The 20,013-nt window shown below is 44.0% G+C and overlaps 1 protein-coding gene across 1 annotated transcript in view; it reads left to right on the forward strand.

Annotated features, from left to right (window-relative positions):
• STXBP1 (syntaxin binding protein 1) overlaps positions 1-20,013 on the forward strand; it is a 69,739-nt gene that overhangs the window by 28,227 nt on the left and 21,499 nt on the right. The window contains exons 2-10 of the mRNA XM_028107650.2: positions 4,927-4,976; positions 6,797-6,878; positions 10,315-10,391; positions 11,226-11,304; positions 12,463-12,566; positions 14,280-14,428; positions 16,436-16,520; positions 17,330-17,460; positions 18,496-18,603. Coding sequence (XP_027963451.1) covers positions 4,927-4,976; positions 6,797-6,878; positions 10,315-10,391; positions 11,226-11,304; positions 12,463-12,566; positions 14,280-14,428; positions 16,436-16,520; positions 17,330-17,460; positions 18,496-18,603 — 865 coding nt within the window. The remainder of the gene's footprint in view (positions 1-4,926; positions 4,977-6,796; positions 6,879-10,314; positions 10,392-11,225; positions 11,305-12,462; positions 12,567-14,279; positions 14,429-16,435; positions 16,521-17,329; positions 17,461-18,495; positions 18,604-20,013) is intronic.

Raw genomic sequence — 20,013 nt, forward strand, 5'->3', positions numbered from 1 at the left:
AAACATTTTAAACTTGCCCAAGTTCACATAGTCAGCAAATGCCTAAACCTGGATTTTCCTTGGTCTAACTTTAGCGCTTCCCATGATTTTTTTTTTTTAATCATGAGGAGTGGGGGTGACCTTTTCTTAACTACCCTTATATTCAAGAGGGTGTCTTTTAGAAGAACTCCCCACTGTTTTTTTAAGATTATGTATTTGTTTATTCATGAGAGACAGAAGAGAGGCAGAGGGAGAAGCAGGCTCCCCAAGGAGCAGGGAGCCCCATGCGGGGCTCGATCCCAGGAACCTGGGATCATGACCCAAGCTGAAGGCAGATGCCCAACCATCTGAGCCACCCAGGCACCCGAAGAACTCCCCACTATTAAGCCAGAACGACTCTGGAAGTTGCCTGTACTCTGAATTGGTAAAGAGAAGGGCATTTGTGGCCTGAGTTTAGACTCCCTTAAATCTGTAGATTTCTTCTTCCTGTAGAAAACTTCTTCCTGTCTGGTGGCACGGGACTCCTGGTGCATCTGACCCGGGCAGAGCATTAGCATATTTGAATCCCCCACTTAAGGGGGGATTTTAAGGACTTTAGTGATGCTCACATTTCTCCCAAACTTCCAGCCCATCTAATATTAGTCATGCTATTTCAGACGTTTTGGCGTGCCATGGGCTTAGGTGTCCTGACACACGTCACTGTGAAAGGCTTCCCAAGAGGGGATGGGTTTGCAGCTATCCCTAGAGCCTTTCCTTTAGGACTCCACTTAGTATATTGGGTACATGTGAAGATGTCCCCGATAATCTTAGCTACCTACTATTTTTCTCAGGGCGTGGGAAAGATTTGTTGAGTTTGGGAGTCACCCAGGACCTAGAGCCTGTGGCTGAGAAGGAACCTTCTTGTTTACCCCTTGTCCATGAGGGAAGCAAAGTCCACCAGGGCTTTGGTCCTCGTGATTATGGAGAAGTTGAAGCTGCCCTGGTGTCTTCTGTTCTATCTATACAGACTAGCTGGGTGGTAGAATGGACGTTTTGGCTGTTTATACACACGGTTTGGTGTGCAGAAATAAGACTGCTGGTTGGACTGGCCTCAGAAGACTTTGTTTCTTTCCACAAAGAGGACTTACAAGAGAGATGAAATGTGATTGCCAGGGATTATTTGTGGGGAAGTAGCCCAAGCTACTTGATTCTTAATGCAAATAGGGCTCTAATCCTTGTTTCCTTTTCGGTATTGGATTAGAAAAATGTAGGGCAGCATTGGAACTGGCTGTTAACAATAGCCACGACAAATATATCTCCTGAGAATTTTGGAATGGGAGTACCTAGGAAGGAAGGATTGAAGTCCAAATTTTTACCTCCAGCTGAGGTCACTCTTCCAAGCTCCAGAGCTACTTCCAGCTACCGGCTCTCCATCTCCCCTCAGATGTCTCTCAGCCATCTCAATCTTGAATTAAAAAAACAAACAAAAAACCTCTTGGTATTCTCTTACAAGTCAGTTCTTCCTTTAAATCTTTTCTCTATGTATCTCCAAATGTCTTTGCATCAATTTCTTTGCTTGTGCCAAAAACCCAGGAGTTATCTGTCTCTTCCCCATCCCCCAGGCCCCCACATCCAATTCAGCGGCTAACGCTGTTGGTTTTACTTCCAAAATATGTTTCAAATCCATCCACTTCTCACCATGACCCCTGCCACCAATCATGCTGATTTTTTTTTTTTCTGATTGCAAAGGCCTCCTAGCACTACACCCTGCTTCTGTTCTCATCCCCTCCAATCTCCCTTCTACAGCACATCAGATTACATCCCTGCCTTCAGTGGTGTTCCAGTGCCCTTCAGAGAAAATCAAGGCCCTAAATGATCTGGCCTTCAATCTCGAAGCTTATAGTGATCTCCAGTTCCAAGAAGATGTCCAACTCTTTTTCCAGCCCAAGCCTTTGTGCCTACTCCTTCTCCTTTCCAGCCTTTGCATAGCTGGCATCTTCATTATGAGGTTCACTTCCTCAGAGAGGCCTTGGCTGGTCCTCCCTTTTGGGTAGCTGTCCACACCTTTTTTTTTTTTTCTCTATCATAGCCTTTGTTTATTGACCTTGGAGAACACTTATGAGAAGCTGAGATTGCACTTGATTCAACGTCTGCTCCCTTCACCAGGCTGTAAGCTCTGTGGGAGCTGTGCCATGTCTTCTGTGTTTTCATTCTTGGTGCCTAGTCCACTGACTGGTAAACAGTGGTTACTCAGCAAATGTTATCGAATGAGAGAGTGGATGAATGAATAGATATGTTACCATATCATTATTTCTAATGAGTACATTGTATTCCATTATATGAACAAAACCTAATTGACTTAAGCACTGCCCTATCATTGGATGTATTTGTTCCCAATTTTTCACCACTGAAATATGGGAAGTCATCTAAATGGCTATTGGGGAAATTGTTGACTAAACTAGGGACTATTATGCGGCATTTAAAACCAGGAAGCATTTTTTATTAACATGGGGAAAATGAGCTTATTCATGAAAAAACATAATAAAAATTATATATACAGTATGATCTTAACTATGTAGAGTTGCATGGAAAAAGCTAGCAGGAAATAAACTAAAATGTTAATTATGTACTTGAAGTTGGTAGGATTACAGGTGATTTTTCTTTGATTTTTTTTATGTACACAAGTAGTACATGGTATTTTCTTCTTTATACTTTTTTTCTGTTTTCTATGCTTACTGCAGTGTGGTTTTTTTATAATCAAGTAAAAAGTTCTTAAAGATTTTTTTAAAAAGACTTTATTTATTTATTTGACAGAGAGAGCACACAAGCATGGGGTAGTGGCAGAGGGAGAGGGAGAAGCAGGCTCTGCAGGGAGCCTGACACAGGACTTGATCCCAGGACCCTGGGATCCTGACCTGAGCTGAAGGCAGACGTTTAACTGACTGAGCCACCCAGGTTCCCAAGTTCTTAAAGATATTAAGAAACTTTCATGACATGTCAGATTATTGAACATGATCAAAAGCAGAATTCAGAAATGTGCTCTAGATAATGACCTAAATGTTTGAAACACACTTGCTGGTGGCAACTGCTCACCTTTGAGTCCTTCCAGGCCTTTGTATTACCTAGATTTAGAAAGAGTGGCAAAAGTTTTATTTCCTGTGAAAACTTCATGGTAGACCTGTGTGTGGTATGGAATTTCTAGGAACTGTGGCTTAACAAAATGGTGATTTGGATTGGGAGCATCCCACAGCTGTGCTCAGGGTTAGAAAGACATCATCACAACTGCCCTTCACATCTGTTTTTGGAGCTTGAGGGGGCTCATGTGGCCTGAGGTATTGTCATAGTCTCTTACCCACTTAACTTAAGGCAGTGGTTCTCAAAAATCCGAGATCCCGTGGGGAGTCCCTGAGCAAAACTGTCTTTATAATAAGACTAAGATATTATTTGCCTTCTTCATTCTTATTCTCTCACAAAGTGCACAGTAGAGTTTTCTAGATGCTATATGATTCATAACAGATTGCAGAACCAGATAGGAAGGAGAACCCAGCTGTCTTTTATGAAGCCAAAGAGAGTTGCAGAAATGTTTTTTAAAAAAGCCAGTATTCTCACTAAAAATTGTTTTGTTGTAGAAAATATAATTACATTTCATTAAAATGCTATTTATGTTAACATATAATGAGTTTCTTGTATGTATGTATGTATGTATTTGTTTATAAAGTAAGCTCTATGCCCAATGTGAGGCTAGAACTCATGACCCAGAGATCAAGAGTCAGCATGCTCTACCGACTGAGCTAGCCAGGCACCCCTCTTTTTTTTTTTAAGATTTTATTTATTTATTTGTCAGAGAAAGAGAGAGAGAGAGAGAGAGCACAAGCAGGGGGAGTGGCAGGCAGAGGGAGAAGCAGGCTCCCTGCAGAGCAAGGAGCCAGATGAGGGACTCGATCCCAGGACCCTGGGATCATGACCTGAGCTGAAGGTGGACACTTAATAGACTGAGCCACCCAGGCATCCCTGGGCACCCCTCTTGTTATTTATTTATTTTTTTAAGACTCAAGGCTCAAGACCTGAGCTGAGATCAAAAGTCAGACGCTTAACCCACTGAACGTCCAAGCACCCCTCCTCTTGTTATTTTAGGTGAATTAATGATTACTTAAAAAATTTCTCAGTTTAATTTTTTAAAGATTTTTTAAAAAGATTGATTTATTTGAGAGAGAGAGACAGAGAGAGCATGAGCAGGGGGAGGGGCAGAGGGAGACAAGCAGACTGCCCATTGAGTGGAGAGCCTGACATGGGGCTCGAACCCAGGACCCTGAGATCTTGACCCGAGCCGAAATCATGAGTCAGATGCTTAACCATCTGAGCCACCCAGGTGCCCTTAAGATTTTATTTTTAAGTAAACTCTATACCCAGCGTGGGGCTTGAACTCCCAACCCCTGAGATGAAGAGTTGCACACTCCACTGACTGAGCCAGCCTGGCACCCCTCTTAGTTTAATTTCCAGTATGGTAAATATCAATAGATATCTACCCATTTAACAAACATTCTTTGGAGTTCTCAATTTTTAAGAGTGTAAAGAAGTCCTGAGACCAAAAAGTTTGACAACCACCAAATTAAAGGAACAGGAAGAGGGGCACCTGGCTGGCTCAGTCAGTAGAGCATGCGATTCTTGATCTTAGGGTCATGAGTTCAAGCCCCACATTGGGCCTTGAGCTTACTTAAAAAAAATTTTTTTTTCTTTTAAAAGAATAAAGGAAATAGAAAAGTTTGTGGTAATTTGATTACGGATCAGTAAGCAGATTGGTTGAATTGCATGACAGAGAAAACAAAGCCTATGGGGGGAAATGACCTAGTCTAATATAATAAGCAGGTGTTGAAAGTCGTTAATATTGCATTAAACTTTCCTCCCTCCTTCCCTTCCTCCCTTTCTTCCTTCCCTCCTTCCTTCCTTTTTTTCTCTCTCCTTTTTTAGAGATCATGCATGATGTGATAAAGAAGGTAAAGAAGAAGGGGGAGTGGAAGGTAAGTAGAGCACAATTAATGGCCTTAACAGGTGAGTTCATGTGGAAAATATAAGAATGGTGAAAATATAAGAAAATAGAGTTGGAATAAATAGGAAATCAAGACTTTTGCTGTGTCCAGAGAGTACCAAAAAAAAAAAAAAAAGGTAATCTATTCTGCTTCATTTTATGCAGTCCTGGTGAAGAAATCTCTTGGTCATAAAGCTTCTCTTAAAGATCATCTGGTAGGACACTTTAGCAGTGGAAACTCTTTTATTCAAACAAAATGTTGTCTGGAACCTCTTCTGTGAAGTGGAAGGAGGTGAAATTATTCTGCTTGCTACAAGAGAGAAGGAAGTCCCTCTGGTGACCCGAAAGCATCTCCATGGAGCCCACATAACAGTTTGGAAAGCCCTCGTCTGGGCCAGCCCTATGTATCTGTGACTATATACGACAAAAGAAGGAAGCTTGTTTATTCATAGAACATTGAGAGCCATGCTGGAAGCAAGTCCTTAAGCCGGTCAGATTGATTGTGTCCTCACTTACCAGAGTGAGTGATTCAAGTGGGAAAGCGTGCTGTCCTCCACTCAGAAATTCACTTGGTTATCTGGAGCCAGGAAAACACGCTGTTTTACTTGAACTTCCCCATGTGTCATTGGAGGGTTTGTACCAATCATTCTTGCCCCTAAGTTGTCCCACAGTCAAGAGCCCACATATTTTCAAGTCCACTTGGTCCAGGAACAGCAGAGCTGCGTGGTACAGAAGGGTTTGGTCTCCGCTTCAGCCTCGTGTGCTTCTGTTTTAGCCAGCACGTCCATCCTCCTTTTATCTGTGTCCTGCTCTTTCTCCCTGGGGACTTGTCAGTTTTATTTTTTAACGGAGATTTTTCTTTTTCTATTGGTGGCCTGCCTTCTTCCCCTTGATTTAACCTGCCTTTCGGCACAAGAAGGGGGAGCAGCAGGGGGAGAGGGAGAAGCAGGCTGAGCAGGGAGCCCGATACAGGGCTCGATCCCAGGACCCTGGGCCAAACCTGAGCCGAAGGCAGTTGCTTGACCAACTGAGCCACCCAGGCACCCAGGGACTTGTGAATTTCAAACTAATCTTGAGGAAATTGCCTCATAAAATGAAAATTAATTGGTTCTTAGAGCTTTCTGGTCCCCACTGTGTCTAGCTCCTGTTACCTCGGTTTATGTCATTAAAGAGGAGGAGAAATAGCCTTGTTTTAGTTAATGGCTTCTTCTCTTCACTGTGGGCTGAATGGAGATCGGAGTGGTTAGCTGAAGAATCACGGGTCTGGAGCTTTTAGACCAGGACTGACATGTTCTTGTTCTTCCAGTCTGGACTGAGGTAGAGAATGCTCCCAGACAACACATGTGCTGGTACATCCTCATGGTGTTGGCAACAAAGTCCTTATCTTCCATGCCATATGTGTGGCACGAGTGTTCATTCTTCTTGTTAAAAAAAAAAAAAAAACTTATGCTCTGAAAAAATAATCTCCAGTATGGTTTTCTCTGAGTGTGTGGGTGCTGTAGATGATTTTTTCTTTTTTTTTTTCCTGCCTTTTTTATGAGTAGTCATTTTCTTCATCATGGAAAAACTTTGATTTTGTAAGCTTATAAAATTAAGTCAGCAAGAACAAACTCAACTCCTAGAAGGTTAGGTTTGGGTGTGGCTTGGGAGAGAAAATCTAGCATGTATGTTAGCAAACTGCTGGCCCATAGGAAATATTTATAACTTAATATTCTATTTTTCTGGGGCACTTTTTGAAGTCTGACACAGCAAGCTGATGAGAGAATCATAGCAAATCCCATGCAGGCCGTAAGCTGTTCTTTTTGCTTCCAGGTGCTGGTGGTCGATCAGCTGAGCATGAGGATGCTGTCTTCCTGCTGTAAGATGACAGACATCATGACCGAGGGGATAACAAGTGAGTGCAGCTCTCTCTCCGCCCTTGAGTGAAACTCAGGCCTCCTCTTTGTGGCGAGCTTTCCCCCTCCCTATTCGTTATTATCTCACTTGACTTCACATTCTTCCAACAGCCGGGGTGGTAAGGCTGTCTCTTGAGAGAGACCCAAGGCTTTCTTGTTTATCGCTAAATCCCTACCACCCAGTATAGTACTAGACGATCATTAAATATCTGGTAAAGGTGCCAAAAGGCAGATTAAATTAAGGGGAAGAAGGCAGGCCACCAATAGAAACAGTGCACAAAAGACCTGAACAGCCACTTAACAAAGAAGAGATCCAAATAGCCAAGAAATCCATGAAACGTTGCCCTTGGTTAAAACCAGAATGAGATCTTGCTATACATACTCATCAGATTGGAATATTTAAATTCTGTTGATGCCAAGTGACAGATAGGATGTAGAAAAATGGGAACTCCTATATGACAATGTCCATTAGTATGGTTACTTTGAAAAACACTGGCAGTGTCTGATAGAGTTGAAGGTGTGTGTGTCCTACAAGCCAGACCATTAGACGTGTGTCCTAGACAATCTCAGGCATGTGTGCCCAGAATGTACATGCAGGGATGTTCACGGAGCATTGTTTAAATAAATCATAATATAGTCCCATAGAATACCATAGACAATGAAAATGAACGAACTCTGGCTATTCACAAGCACATGGGTAGATCTGATCTGATACACATAAGGTTGAGCAAAAGAAACAAGATACAAAAGAATATTTACAGTGTGATTTCATTTATATAAAGTTCAAAACTAGGCAGAACTAAGCTATGTTGTTGTGAAATGCGGTGTACATGTTAAAACCATGAAGAGAAGTGATCTCATTCAAGTCAGGACAGTGGTTCTCTCTGGAGGGAGGGGAGTGAGGGTATGGCAAGTGCACTTCTATTAGTCCTGGCCAGTTCTGTTTCCTGACTGGGGAGACACTGACGCAGGTGTTTAATTTGTAATTATTTGTATGTTTATGTGTTATTCACTCTTTGGACTGTGTGTTATAATTTCGCAACAAATAGGCTTTTTAAAAAAGCTAAGTCACCTGCTCAAGGTCACTGGCCAGTGTCTCACATCTGAGACTAGGACTCAGACCTCTGGCTCCTGTCCTTGAGCTCTTATTCACATTTGTGTGTAGCTCTTGTGTTACTCAGGGGCTCCTTTCAAGAGGGATCCTGTATTTTAATCTTTGGAATAACATTCTCTTCTGAGTTATCTCAGAAGATTGAAAAGCAATACCTTCTGAGCTATTGTTTCAAACAAGGAAGTTAACCTTTATTTTTCCTCTGAAAAAAAAAAATGTTGGGTGGAACACACCTGTTGCAATTCACTTCCTAATTTTTTTCCCCTGGAGACTTCATATGATGTGTGGCTTGCAGACTGTTGCTGGTCTTTATCAAAATTACTACCAAACCACAACTATGGGAGGAAGAACTAGGAGGGTTGAGATTTCGTTAAGCTAAATGAATTTAATTCAACGGTTTGTCCTTTATTCTAAGATTATGTCTTTCCTATTATTTGGTGTTAAAATGTTTTTAAATTGTGAAATTATGGTGATAATATATCATGGATTTTCTTATTGATTAAATTCTATGTGAAATATATACATATGAATATATATGTAATAATTTGGGGGGTATAATCACACCTTGGAATGAGTCCTTCATTTTTACTTTAAATTTGTTTTAAGATTTATTTGTTTATTTGACAGAGAGCGAGCACAAGCAAGGGAAGTGGGAGAGGGAGAAGAGGCTCCCCACTCAGCAGGGAGCCCGATGTGGGGCTCGATCTCAGGACCCTGGGATCATGACCTGAGCCGAAGGCAGTCGCCCAACTGACTGAGCCACCCAGGCACCCCAAGTCCTTCATTTTTAAAAACACTTTTCCAAATGCAGTATATCTGTCACCAGAAACCTAGTCCTATAAATGAGAGTACATAGTTTTTACTGTGACTCCTTGTCATTCAGTGAGCGAAGACTGGGCTTGCCCCTGTTTTGAGATTACAAAGTTATTTTCTTCATTTTTTTAAAGATTTATTTATTTATTTATTTCAGAGAGAGAGAGAGAGAGAGCGAGCCAATCCCAAACAGACTCCCTATTGAGTGAGGAGCCCAATGTGGCTCCACCCCTGGACCCTGAGACCACAACCTGAGTCGGTCACTTAACTGACTGAGCCACCTAGGCGTCCCTCTTCATTGAATTTTTAAAGCTATTTTTTTCCTCTCTCAAAGCAAAAAATGCACAAAAGTTAAGGGGGGATAGAGCCAAATGGAGCTAAGGAACTTCTAAGGAAGAAGCAGCAGCATCCTGGCCCCCACTCCTTTCTCCCTCAGGGTCTGCTCTTTCTTCTGTTTATCCTTTTGATATTTCTAGATAAATACTTAGCCTATTATCTTTGGATTCATTGATGGCAGATATTATCTTTTAGCTCCCTGTGGTAGATGAAGGTTCAGCTCTTCCCCTGCTGCACACAGACTTTTCCCTACTCCCAAAGGTGCGTTCTAAAAAAGGTCTTTGCTTGGCAAAATTGAAAAGTTAGCAATTCCTATGTGGAACCCCCAAAACATTTGGGGGGAAGTATTGTTTGTATATGAAATTCAGAAATCTATAACTACTGGTAAAGTAGGTGGTTGAAGGATTTTGGTATTTGAACATTATTTGGGGTGAAAAGTCTTTATAAATGTTACAAGGTATCATCCTAAAGTGATACTTGTATTTGCTTAAATCCTCTGCATGGGAAGAATGGCACCAAGTGATTGTGCTATTCTCTCTGGACCAGAGGACGGTACAGCAGAGATAGAGTACCCTAAGCTTTATCAGGCAGCTGGTAAGGTGAGGATTATCCCAGAAGCTCTTCTTCCCAGGTGAAGTAGCTGACATAACTGTAAAAGAAACAAGCAAACCAAATGCTTGTGGTTTAACAAAATATAATGTTTAGTCTTTGAACTATTGGGAAGGACTGAGTTATATAGAGGGCATGTTTGGAATATCTTCATGTGACATACAGAAGAAAATGATAAAAACTATCCAATTGTTGATAAACTCCACCTGGAAATTCTAAAGGAATTGGGATTATTTAGGACAGGTGAGAAAAAACCGAAGGAAGGGGTAAAAGACTGTTGGTGACAGAAAGAGGTAGGATTTTCCATTTTTAACCATGAGATCAAGGGGTTTCCTTAAACTGAAAAGGGAAATACTTAGTGTGATAAAATTTCAGGTTTTCTAACCTCTTGAGCATTGTGAGGCAGTGGAATGTGGTAACTCCAAGGAAGGGGCAAGTGATTTCCAACCCTCGCCCCATAGATTTTCACCTGCAGCAGTCTGAAGGGGGCCTGTCTAGATTATTTCTAGATCTATGATCACTGGTTCTGTTTTCTTATTGATTGTGGGTTGCTGTTTGTTGTCTAGTTGTGGAAGACATCAACAAGCGCAGAGAGCCACTCCCCAGCCTGGAGGCTGTGTATCTCATCACTCCGTCTGAGAAGGCAAGTCCCACCCCCGGAGGAGCTTTGGCTGAGGTTGTACGTGCCGGCTTGGCGTCTGTGGGGCAGTGTCTGACATTTCTAGGTTAAGTGCGCATTTAACACACTGCTCTGATTAAGCGTGCAATCCACAGACAGGGAAGGAAGGGTTCAGTGTGGAGTGAGAGTGCATTAAGCTCTCTGAAATACCACCGCTGTCCAGAAGGCCAGGCCCGGGTCAGTCTAATTCCCCCCTCTTGCACTCCTTCTCTAGGGAGGAGATCCACTGTGTCTAATTAGTGACCCACCTTCAGAACTCTGGCATTTTATACTTTTGGGTCTATATCATCATATCCAGGTTGTGTTGAAAATTACCTGTCTTAACATTTTGGGAGGTTGGTTCAAGTCAGTATCCAGACAAGATGCACCTCCTTGCATTTGGTCGATGGTTTTCTTAGGTCTCTTAATCTGTATAAATTCCCTTCAGTTTTCCATTCCCTTTCTTTTCACTTTTGAAAACTGGCTTACATCTGAAGTTGCCAGAACTTCATCAGTGTGAGTTTCCTGGAAAGTATTTGACCCGTTTCCTCTTCTGTGAATATCTTCTCAGGAACCCAAGTTATAGTGGCTCCAAAGAACAGACTCTGTCTTCCGGAATGAGCTAAGAAGGCTTTGTTCATCTAAAGTCTGAAACAATCCTAATTTTAAGTCTTCAGAACTCCGTTATGGGCAAACATGAATTGTACATTAAAAAATCCCCTGCTGTTTTGCACAAGCAGCTTGGATTTAACCCAGTTCGGGTATAGGTCCCATTTGCTTCTAGAACTGGATTCAGTTCCCTCTTTTTTTCCTCTACAGTCTGTCCACTCTCTCATCGGTGACTTTAAGGACCCACCAACCGCTAAGTACCGGGCTGCGCACGTCTTCTTCACGGACTGTAAGTAGAGCTGGCAGGTGCCACCCCTGTCCTTCCAGGTTAGTGTTTCTGCACAGCAAGGCTGATCAGTAGGGAAGAAATGGGTTGTTGCCATGTTTCTCCTGAGCTTTTATACTCTCTTCAGAAGATAAATTGCATAAGAGACAAAAATAAACACATACAAAGACAAACCTACTCGGTCATGCCGTCCTTCCTGATGAAAAATAGCATCTCTTCTAAGGACTAGAGGGTTTAATGCTGAGAATAATTTTCCAGTGCTAGCTTTGATGTTTCACTGTATAGACTTCCAGGTATCACCATAAGCTGTTGTATTTCCATCAGTTTTTCAACTACAAAAATAGTCCAGTCTGGCGGTGATGGTAGCAGACGGAAACTGCATCATTGTCCTGGAATTCACTTTCTTATTTTGTGGAGGTTTTGCGCATGGAGCCTAGTGCAGAATCGTCTTGGTCAATTTTGTTAATAGCAAAGAGAGAGGAGTCGAGCTGGCTAGCTTAAAACTTCAGCAACAGCAGTGCTCCCACCATTCTTCTCTTTAGGGAAAGCCCCACAGAGCTCACCACTGAGAAAATGGGAAAGGTTCTTGCAAAGAGTAATTGTATACTATTTGAATATGCATAAAAAAGGAGCAGAGAGGTGACATTAGTAATAATAAACCAAAAATGCATTTCTGAGAATGCAAACCCATTTGTCTGGCCCGGGAGAGCCCCTGGCAGTCCCAGTTTCCCCATCAAGTGGGTCTCTTGTGCAGCCGAGCTCCTGCAGGTGTCCCAGAGAAATGCCTGCACCACCTTGCCAGTGGTGTCATTTTTCCTTGTTGCATTTTTCATAAACTTGTCAGATGTGTGATGTCTGTTCGTATCACAGGCCTTTTCCTCATCCCTTGGGTTTTTTCCTTTCCTTGATATCAGAAAGTAGTTTTATTAGCTTATTAGCTCTCAGTATCTCAGTATCTTTTTTGCCATTTGCTTCTGTTAGATGTTGAGGGCCTTTTAGGTGGTTTTACATTCCTTTTGTACTCTAGAGATTGGGGATATTCTAGGATGGGACGAACTTTCTAGTTGCCTTCTTAAACTCCTAATAAAATAGAAAATCCCCCAGATGTGTGCAACTGTTGAAATGGATGGGAAAACTTGCCTCCTTTTGTGCTTCTTGCAGCTTGTCCAGATGCCCTGTTTAATGAGCTGGTGAAATCTCGGGCAGCCAAAGTCATCAAAACTCTGACGGAAATCAACATTGCGTTCCTTCCCTACGAGTCCCAGGTGCGGCTGAGTGGGGAGTGTGTAGAAAGTTTGCATCCTCGCTGCTCCGTAAGGAGCTCTGGCAGGTCCTGACAGGGGTGCAGTAAGCAGAGTGGGGGAGGAAGACATCGTATTCTCAATTGCTGAATGGACGTTGATGGAATGGAAACAAGTGTTCCTTATGGCTCTGCCGGAGGCCCTCATCTTACTCTCTAGTTATTTCTGACTTTTTTTTTTTTTAAAGCCCTCACGCCTTTCTTTGTGTGCATTTCATCCTTGCTCACAGTGTTCACTTCTACTGGCTGACTCCTTGAATAACTAAAGGTAGCCAGTCCAGAAAGAGCAGGGAAGGAGAGCAGGGGAAGGGATCAGACAACACCCATCTGCTGCACAGGAGACTGGTTTTGTGCAGAGATCACCTCCCTCACGCTCTGCTGGAGGAGCAGATGGTAGCCTTCGTCAGTGGCTGTTAACACTTCAGTTGCTGGAGCGTGGCAACAAACCTCTCCCCTTGGGAAAAAAACTAGGCTTTTAAGCCAGTAAAGGTGAAGCTGATTGTGAGAGAGCGTACAAAATTTATATCTTCATTTTGTAAGATCGGTTAACATGTCTTCTGGCAAATAAGAAACAAAACTAACAGAACTCTTAGGCATTTTGTAAAAGTTGACTGTGGCTTATGGCATCTTTATAGATTAGCTTCTAGACATAGAGAGTGACCTGTTCTTGGGTAAGGAGGGATGGAGAACATACAGTATGAACGCTTAAAGACAGTGTCTTTCCCTTAGCACTTAACGTCAAGGCTGTTTCCAGCTTTAAAGGCAGGAATTTTTTTCTCTGTGTGAGCCTACCTGGATTTAACAAAACACAACTTTAGTATATTCAACCAGATTACATTTCATATATTTTTAAAAAGTAATAAACTTTTTTTTTTTAAACCACAGGTTTTCTAGAAGATCAGGGTAGTTGACAAAAGTGAGATTCTGAGAAAATACTGATAGCTGATAGACTAGGTAATTTAAGAGGAAATTTTAAACTTCTAGAATAAGAAGAAAAATACTGACAGTGTATTACTGAAGATAGGAAATTATTAAATCCATAAAAAGCTCCTTTATCTGCCCCAGTCACAGATGATTTCCAGCTTGTCCCTTACTTATAAAAACCTAAACTTATAATGGCCTAGAAGGTTTTATACTAACCTCCTCTCCTGTTCTTCTGGCCTCCTCATTGTTCATCAGACACTCTGAGCACATGCCTGCCTCAGGGCCTTGCCTCTAGCTATTGCCTCCATGTGGAAGTCTCCTGCTGGTGAGAAACTCCTCACCTCCTTGAAGCCCTTGCTCGTACATCACCTTCTCAAGGAGGCCTGCTGTCCTCCCTCCCGGCTGCCCTCCAGGCATTCTTTCCCTGCTCTGTCCTGTTCTCATACACTTAAACCAGTTTCTCACATATCATATAGTTTACTTTTCATTATGCTTATTGTTTATGGTTATGTTATTCTTTTGTAAGATTGTACACTCCTCGAGGACAGTCATGTTTTGGTCACTGATAGTTCCCAAGTGTTTAGCACAATGCCCGGCCTGCCACAGACACCCAGGACATATTTGTAGAATAAATGAGAATATGTTTTATAGACTCACTACCAAGGTTGGAGAAAATTCCCCAACGGTTCACCATTCTGGATGCAAACATGATATATATTATATAATTTTTTTTCTTGTTTCTTTTCCTTCTCAGGTGTATTCCTTGGACTCTGCGGACTCTTTCCAGAGCTTCTACAGTCCCCACAAGGCTCAGATGAAGAATCCTATACTGGAGCGCCTGGCAGAGCAGATTGCAACTCTGTGTGCCACCCTGAAGGAGTACCCAGCTGTGCGGTATCGGGGGTAAGGCAGCGCGCCAGTCTGCCTTCAGTGGCCTCCATGTGCTCACCGGGCGAGTAGCTTCCTTTTGTCTTGAGATTCCTCTGGCAGTTGTCTCAAGAGGGTCAAGATTTAAGTATCTTGTATTATAATCGTTCTTCCAGTGTTTTTGATAGTCTTTAAATTTTATTGTGAAATGTAATAATGCATCCAGAAAAGGGCATGAAATATATATATTCAATTACTGAATAGCTAAATGTGAACCCCTGTGTAACCACAATCCAGGCTTCCTGTGGATTTTTAGCTCTTTCTAACCTTTCAAAACAAATACCGTCTTTGTAGAAGGTATTCTGGAGTAAGATAAAATACAAGGATAATTCTCCAAAGGACATATTCCCTGGATTTTATAAAGTCACTCACTTATTACTTATCTGCTATGTGCTTAGTGCTGGAGAGAGAGTACTTACCTTGAAGGCACAGCCCCGGCGCTTAGAAGCCCTTGATCTAGAAGTGTGGGTAACATGCATACTGACACATGTGTGCATAAGCTGTGCATACCTAAACTACAGGGCCTACAAGACCAGTGCCTTAGCACAGGACAAGGGCCTGGACATCCAGAGTCGGGAGAGGGCCCTTTGAGCCGAGGGGGTCAAGAAGGGCTTCAGACCAGAGGTGACCTTTGAACAAGGTCTTAAAGGGCAGTTTCAGATCTCAGTAGACCGATGAGGAGCACAGGGTACTTTGTGTGGACAGTTGGCTCTTGCCGTTGGGATGAATAGAAGTTTGGAGTTGGGAAAGCAAAGGGCAAATTTGAGGAGGATTGGCATTCTGGCAGAGTGACTGTGGAGGGCTGTGGGGCGTCTCTGGAGGGCAACTCAGTGGGCCCAATCTGAAGCCATTCCTGGAGGCCTTGGAGGCCAGGCTTGGGATTATGTTGTTCAGTGGTTATCACTGGGGACCTTTGGGGGAATTTGCATGGGGGACTGAGAGCAGCAGTGAATCAGGGAGACCCGGGGGGTGGCTGCTGCAGGGGGAGGGAAGGGCCTGAACTGGTGGTGCCGAGGACCATTGTGGCGGCCTGTCCTTACTGACTCCTTGTCTGCTGGAATGTACAGCCATGGAAAAGCCCCTCCCTCTATTATTGGTATTCGCTGACAAAAGCCCGGTGGAAATTAAGAAATGGGGGCCAGGCCATATCTCCTGACAGGATCGGGAGAGCTTGGAGTTCATTCGTGGAGGGAGTGGAATGGGAACGGAGCTGCTTCAGCACTGAGCCTGGCCAGGTGACAGGCAGCAGCCACACACTCTATACAGTTGGGAGGAGCCCTGGGAAGTGCTGTCAGGCCTGGCCAAGGGGAAAGGTCCCCCGGCTCTCACTTACATCTTTCTGGCTCTACCAGCAGAAGCGTCACCTGCCAACAACACAAAACAAGACCCAAGAGGATTTCAATTGAGGGAAGTGAGAATCGGGTGGGTTGAGGCTCAGACAACCTGATCATGGGAGGAGAGTGGATGGCCAGGACCCTCTGCTGAAGTGTGGTGGTTTTTCTGAAGCCAGTGGGAAAGACTGCCTCTACATCCGTTTGGATTTTTTTTTTTTAAGTTGTTATTTATTTATTTGACAGAGAGAGGCACAGTGAGAGAGGGAACAAGCAGGGGGAGTGGGAGAGGGAGAAGCAGGCTTCCTGCTGAGCAGGGAGCCCGATGCGGGGCTCGATCCCAGGACCCTGGGGATCATGACCTGAGCTGAAGGCAGATGCTTAACGACTGAGCCACCCAGGTGCCCCTGGATTTTTTTTTTTAAAAGGAACTAGAAAATCATTTATGTTCCAGGCACTGAGCAAAGTGTTTTATTTGTCATTTTAAATTATATGTGTATTACATGAATATATCCTCCGTGTAAAAGAAGAATACAGGTGAAGCTTATCTCCCCTGACCCTCCTTGCACTTCCTGCCTTCCACCCTGAGGACAGTCAGTGCCGTCGGGTGGGTGCATGGCCAGTTCACCCTGTGTCACTCCTCCTTTGTCAGGGAATACAAGGACAATGCTTTGCTGGCTCAGCTAATCCAGGACAAGCTCGATGCCTACAAAGCCGATGACCCAACAATGGGCGAGGTAAGTCTGGAGTTGGTCCACGTGGCTCTCTCGCCAAGTGACCACAGTGTTTGTATGGCAGTCCTGGGGACAGCTGGGTTCTGTTGCTCACAGAGTGTGCATGAGTGCCACTGTCCTACACATTGGCCTTCAGTGAGATGCTCGAGCCCTTGGGTGGGGGAGATACAGATTCTGCTCCGTGTAGCCAGGGTGCCCAACCTGTGTCTGTTTGCTGGGACTTTCCCAGTGTTAGCACTGAAAGTCCTGCGTCCTGGGAACACCCTCAATGGTAAGTACAGTATCAAAACCAGAAAACTGATACTGGCACAATCTCCAGCCCTTATCACATTTGACTAGTTTGTACGTGTACTCGCATGTGTGGATGGTTCTGTGCAATTTCATCACAAGTAAAGATTCACATAACCCCCGCTGCAATCAGGACAGAACTGTTCTATCACTATCATAATTTTAAAACTAAAAGTCCCAGGTCCTGGGAACCCCCTGGGTCCCAGGCAGACTGGATGGTGGGTCACCCTATTTATAACAAACCCAGGTGGTGCTCTCCTTCATAAGCTCACTCTGGACCTCAGCCACAGTTTTGGATCTACTTTAAAGGACCCTTATTAGGAAATAGACATACTGGATTTTTGCATGGTGTTTACTGGTGTTCCTGTCAAGCAGCAAATGAACTAGTCAGTGCTATTTTAGTAGGTTTTATCTCAGAGGTCACTTCCTGGGGCTGCTTTTACAGGAGGGGCAGCTGCACCAGTGGGAGAGGCTGGAGTTGTATGGGTGGCTTGTGAAAGCCTTCCCTGTGTCTGTCCTTCCAGGGCCCAGACAAGGCGCGCTCCCAGCTCCTGATCCTGGACCGCGGCTTCGACCCCAGCTCCCCCGTGCTTCATGAATTGACTTTTCAGGCTATGAGCTATGACCTGCTGCCCATTGAAAATGATGTATACAAGTAAGTGTACAGACCCGGTACACCTTTGCAAGCAAACCAAATGCACCTCTGACCTAAGAAAAAGGATGTCTTTCATCCCAGGGAAAGCAGATGCATTGATAGAGTCTTGCTAATAAACCTGCAAGCTTTTCTGTGAGTTCCCAAATCTATGTGGCATCAGCAGCCAGGAGCTCATGCCTGTTTGGGGAAAACAAGAACTTTAGATCTTTAGTTCACGGCTCATGTCACCTCAGCTCAGAGCCTGCTCGAGGGGTTCATATGTTGGGTGTGTGGGTGTGTGTGTGTGTGTGTGTGTGTGTGTGTGTGTGTGTCTTTGTGCGCACATGTGTATGCATATCTTATTCGGAGTTAAAACTTCTTATTTATAGGTCATGAAATATAATATATCAACAGAAGTTTCTTACTTTATTTGCAAAGGAGCTGTTTTCTTCATTATAAACAATATTTTTCTTGGTAACAATCACCCGAAACTCAGTTTCTAAAAACTAATTTTTCTTTTTTTGGAAACAGACTGTATTGTTCTCATGTGGTTTCAAAACTAAGGTTCTAAAAATGTGACTGAATGTCAGTTTTCCTCCCTGTTGGTACTTGTAATTCTTGCTTTCCCTTAGATGTTCGTGATTTCACATGTAAAAATATGCTGAGGGCCTGTTGCAGGTACCTGATTTTAAAACTGAAAATTTAGGTACCACATGTTTGAGGATGGTATCCTGGTCCTTCCCAGGAAGGAGCAAGCGTGATCTTTGACTTTCCCTTACAAGTAGCTCTGAACACACCTGTATCCCGACTTGAGTACATACCGGCTGCCCCTGCAGATTTTAAAACATTGACTCTGGGTCTCTCCCTGCCCGAGAAACTGCTGCTGTGTCAGGTGCTGATCCAGCAAACCTGCTACGGACAGTGACCCCTCAGATGGCCGCAGGCCTGTGGTAGAATCATCCGTGAGAACATCTCTCTGCTGAGGCCCGTAAGCTCTCATCTGTTACAAATCGGCGGGGCGGTTGGATGAATTTCGTGGGGATGCCTCCTCTCTAGGTACGAGACAAGTGGCATTGGAGAGGCACGGGTGAAGGAGGTGCTCCTGGACGAGGATGATGACCTCTGGATAGCCCTGCGCCACAAGCACATCGCGGAAGTGTCCCAGTAAGAGCCCCTTGCCCCCACCTCTCCCCAGGGACCCCAGCCACCCCCACCACCCCAGCTCCAGGGCTCGCCCCAGAGTACAGGCCAAACTTTTTCTCCAGATGGCAGTTGCTCATGTGCACACTCTGGGCAACTAGCACAGAGCTGCTCAGTGGATGAATTCACCCACGTGATAACCGGTGATGATGAAGCCCTTCTAATCTCAGCTCGAGGGACACCAACTTCACCAAGTGAGAAGGTCCACTCTGTGTTCAGGTGGCTCTTAGTATTTTTAGAAAACATCGGTAGCTCTCAGGAAATGCTTTGTAAACACTAAATGTTTAAAGCCAGTGCCTGAGGTGTCTGGCTGGCTAGGTCAGTAGACACGAAACTCTTGATCTAAGGGTCGTGAGTTCAAGCCCCACGTTAGACATAAAGCCTACTTATAAATAAATAAAGCCAGTTCCTTCCATTGAAAGATCCAGATTACACTGCATCAATTCGATTTTCTTTTATATAGCCTGTGTGTCATCTTCTTCCACTATTGTCATCCCTAAAATTTCCAAGCAAGAGCTGATGTGTATATATAGAACCCGTACCTTGCTCTGAAGATGTTTCAAAATGTTTATAACACCTGAACTTTTTTTTTTAAGATTTCATTTATTTATTTGATAGAGACACAGTGAGAGAGGGAACACAAGCAGGGGAATGGGAGAGGGAAAAGCAGGCTCCCCACCGAGCAGGGAGCCCGATGCGGGGCTCGATCCCAGGACCCTGGGACCATGACCTGAGCCAAAGGCAGACAAGAGGCGCCCCTTTCTTTTTTTTTTTTTATAAAGATCTTTTTATTTATTTGACAGAGAGAGAGACAGTGAGAGAGGGAACACAAGCAGAGGGAGTGGGAGAGGGAGAAGCAGGCTTCCGCTGAGCAGGGAGCCCGATGTGGGGCTCAATCCCAGGACCCCGGATCATGACCTGAGCTGAAGGCAGACGCTTAACGACTGAGCCACCCAGTCACCCCCAATTTTTTTTTTTTTTTAGATTTTGTTTATTTGAGAGAGTGTGTGCACAATCGGGGGGGAAGGGGCAGAGGCACAGGGAGAAGCAGACTCCCTGCTAAGCAGGGACCCCCCCCCCCAGACTGGCACCAGGGCTTGACCCCAGGACTCCCAAGACCATGACCCGAGCCAAAGGCAGATGCTTAACCAAATGAGCCATTCAGGTGCCCCTAACACCTGAATTAAGCTATAAATGAAAATTCTGCTTTTGCAGAAAGACATTCTTTTTTTAAGATTTTAGTTATTTATTTGACAGAGACAGACACAGCAAGAGAGGGAACACAAGCAGGGGGAGTGGGAGAGGGAGAAACAGGCCTGCGGAGCGGGGAGCCCGATGCGGGGCTCGATCCTAGGACCCTGGGATCATGACCTG

Source organism: Eumetopias jubatus, unplaced genomic scaffold, assembly GCF_037043125.1.
Source record: "Eumetopias jubatus isolate StellerSeaLion01/CBP00866 unplaced genomic scaffold, mEumJub1_p1.0 scaffold_15, whole genome shotgun sequence".
Taxonomy (NCBI): Eukaryota; Metazoa; Chordata; class Mammalia; order Carnivora; family Otariidae; genus Eumetopias; species Eumetopias jubatus.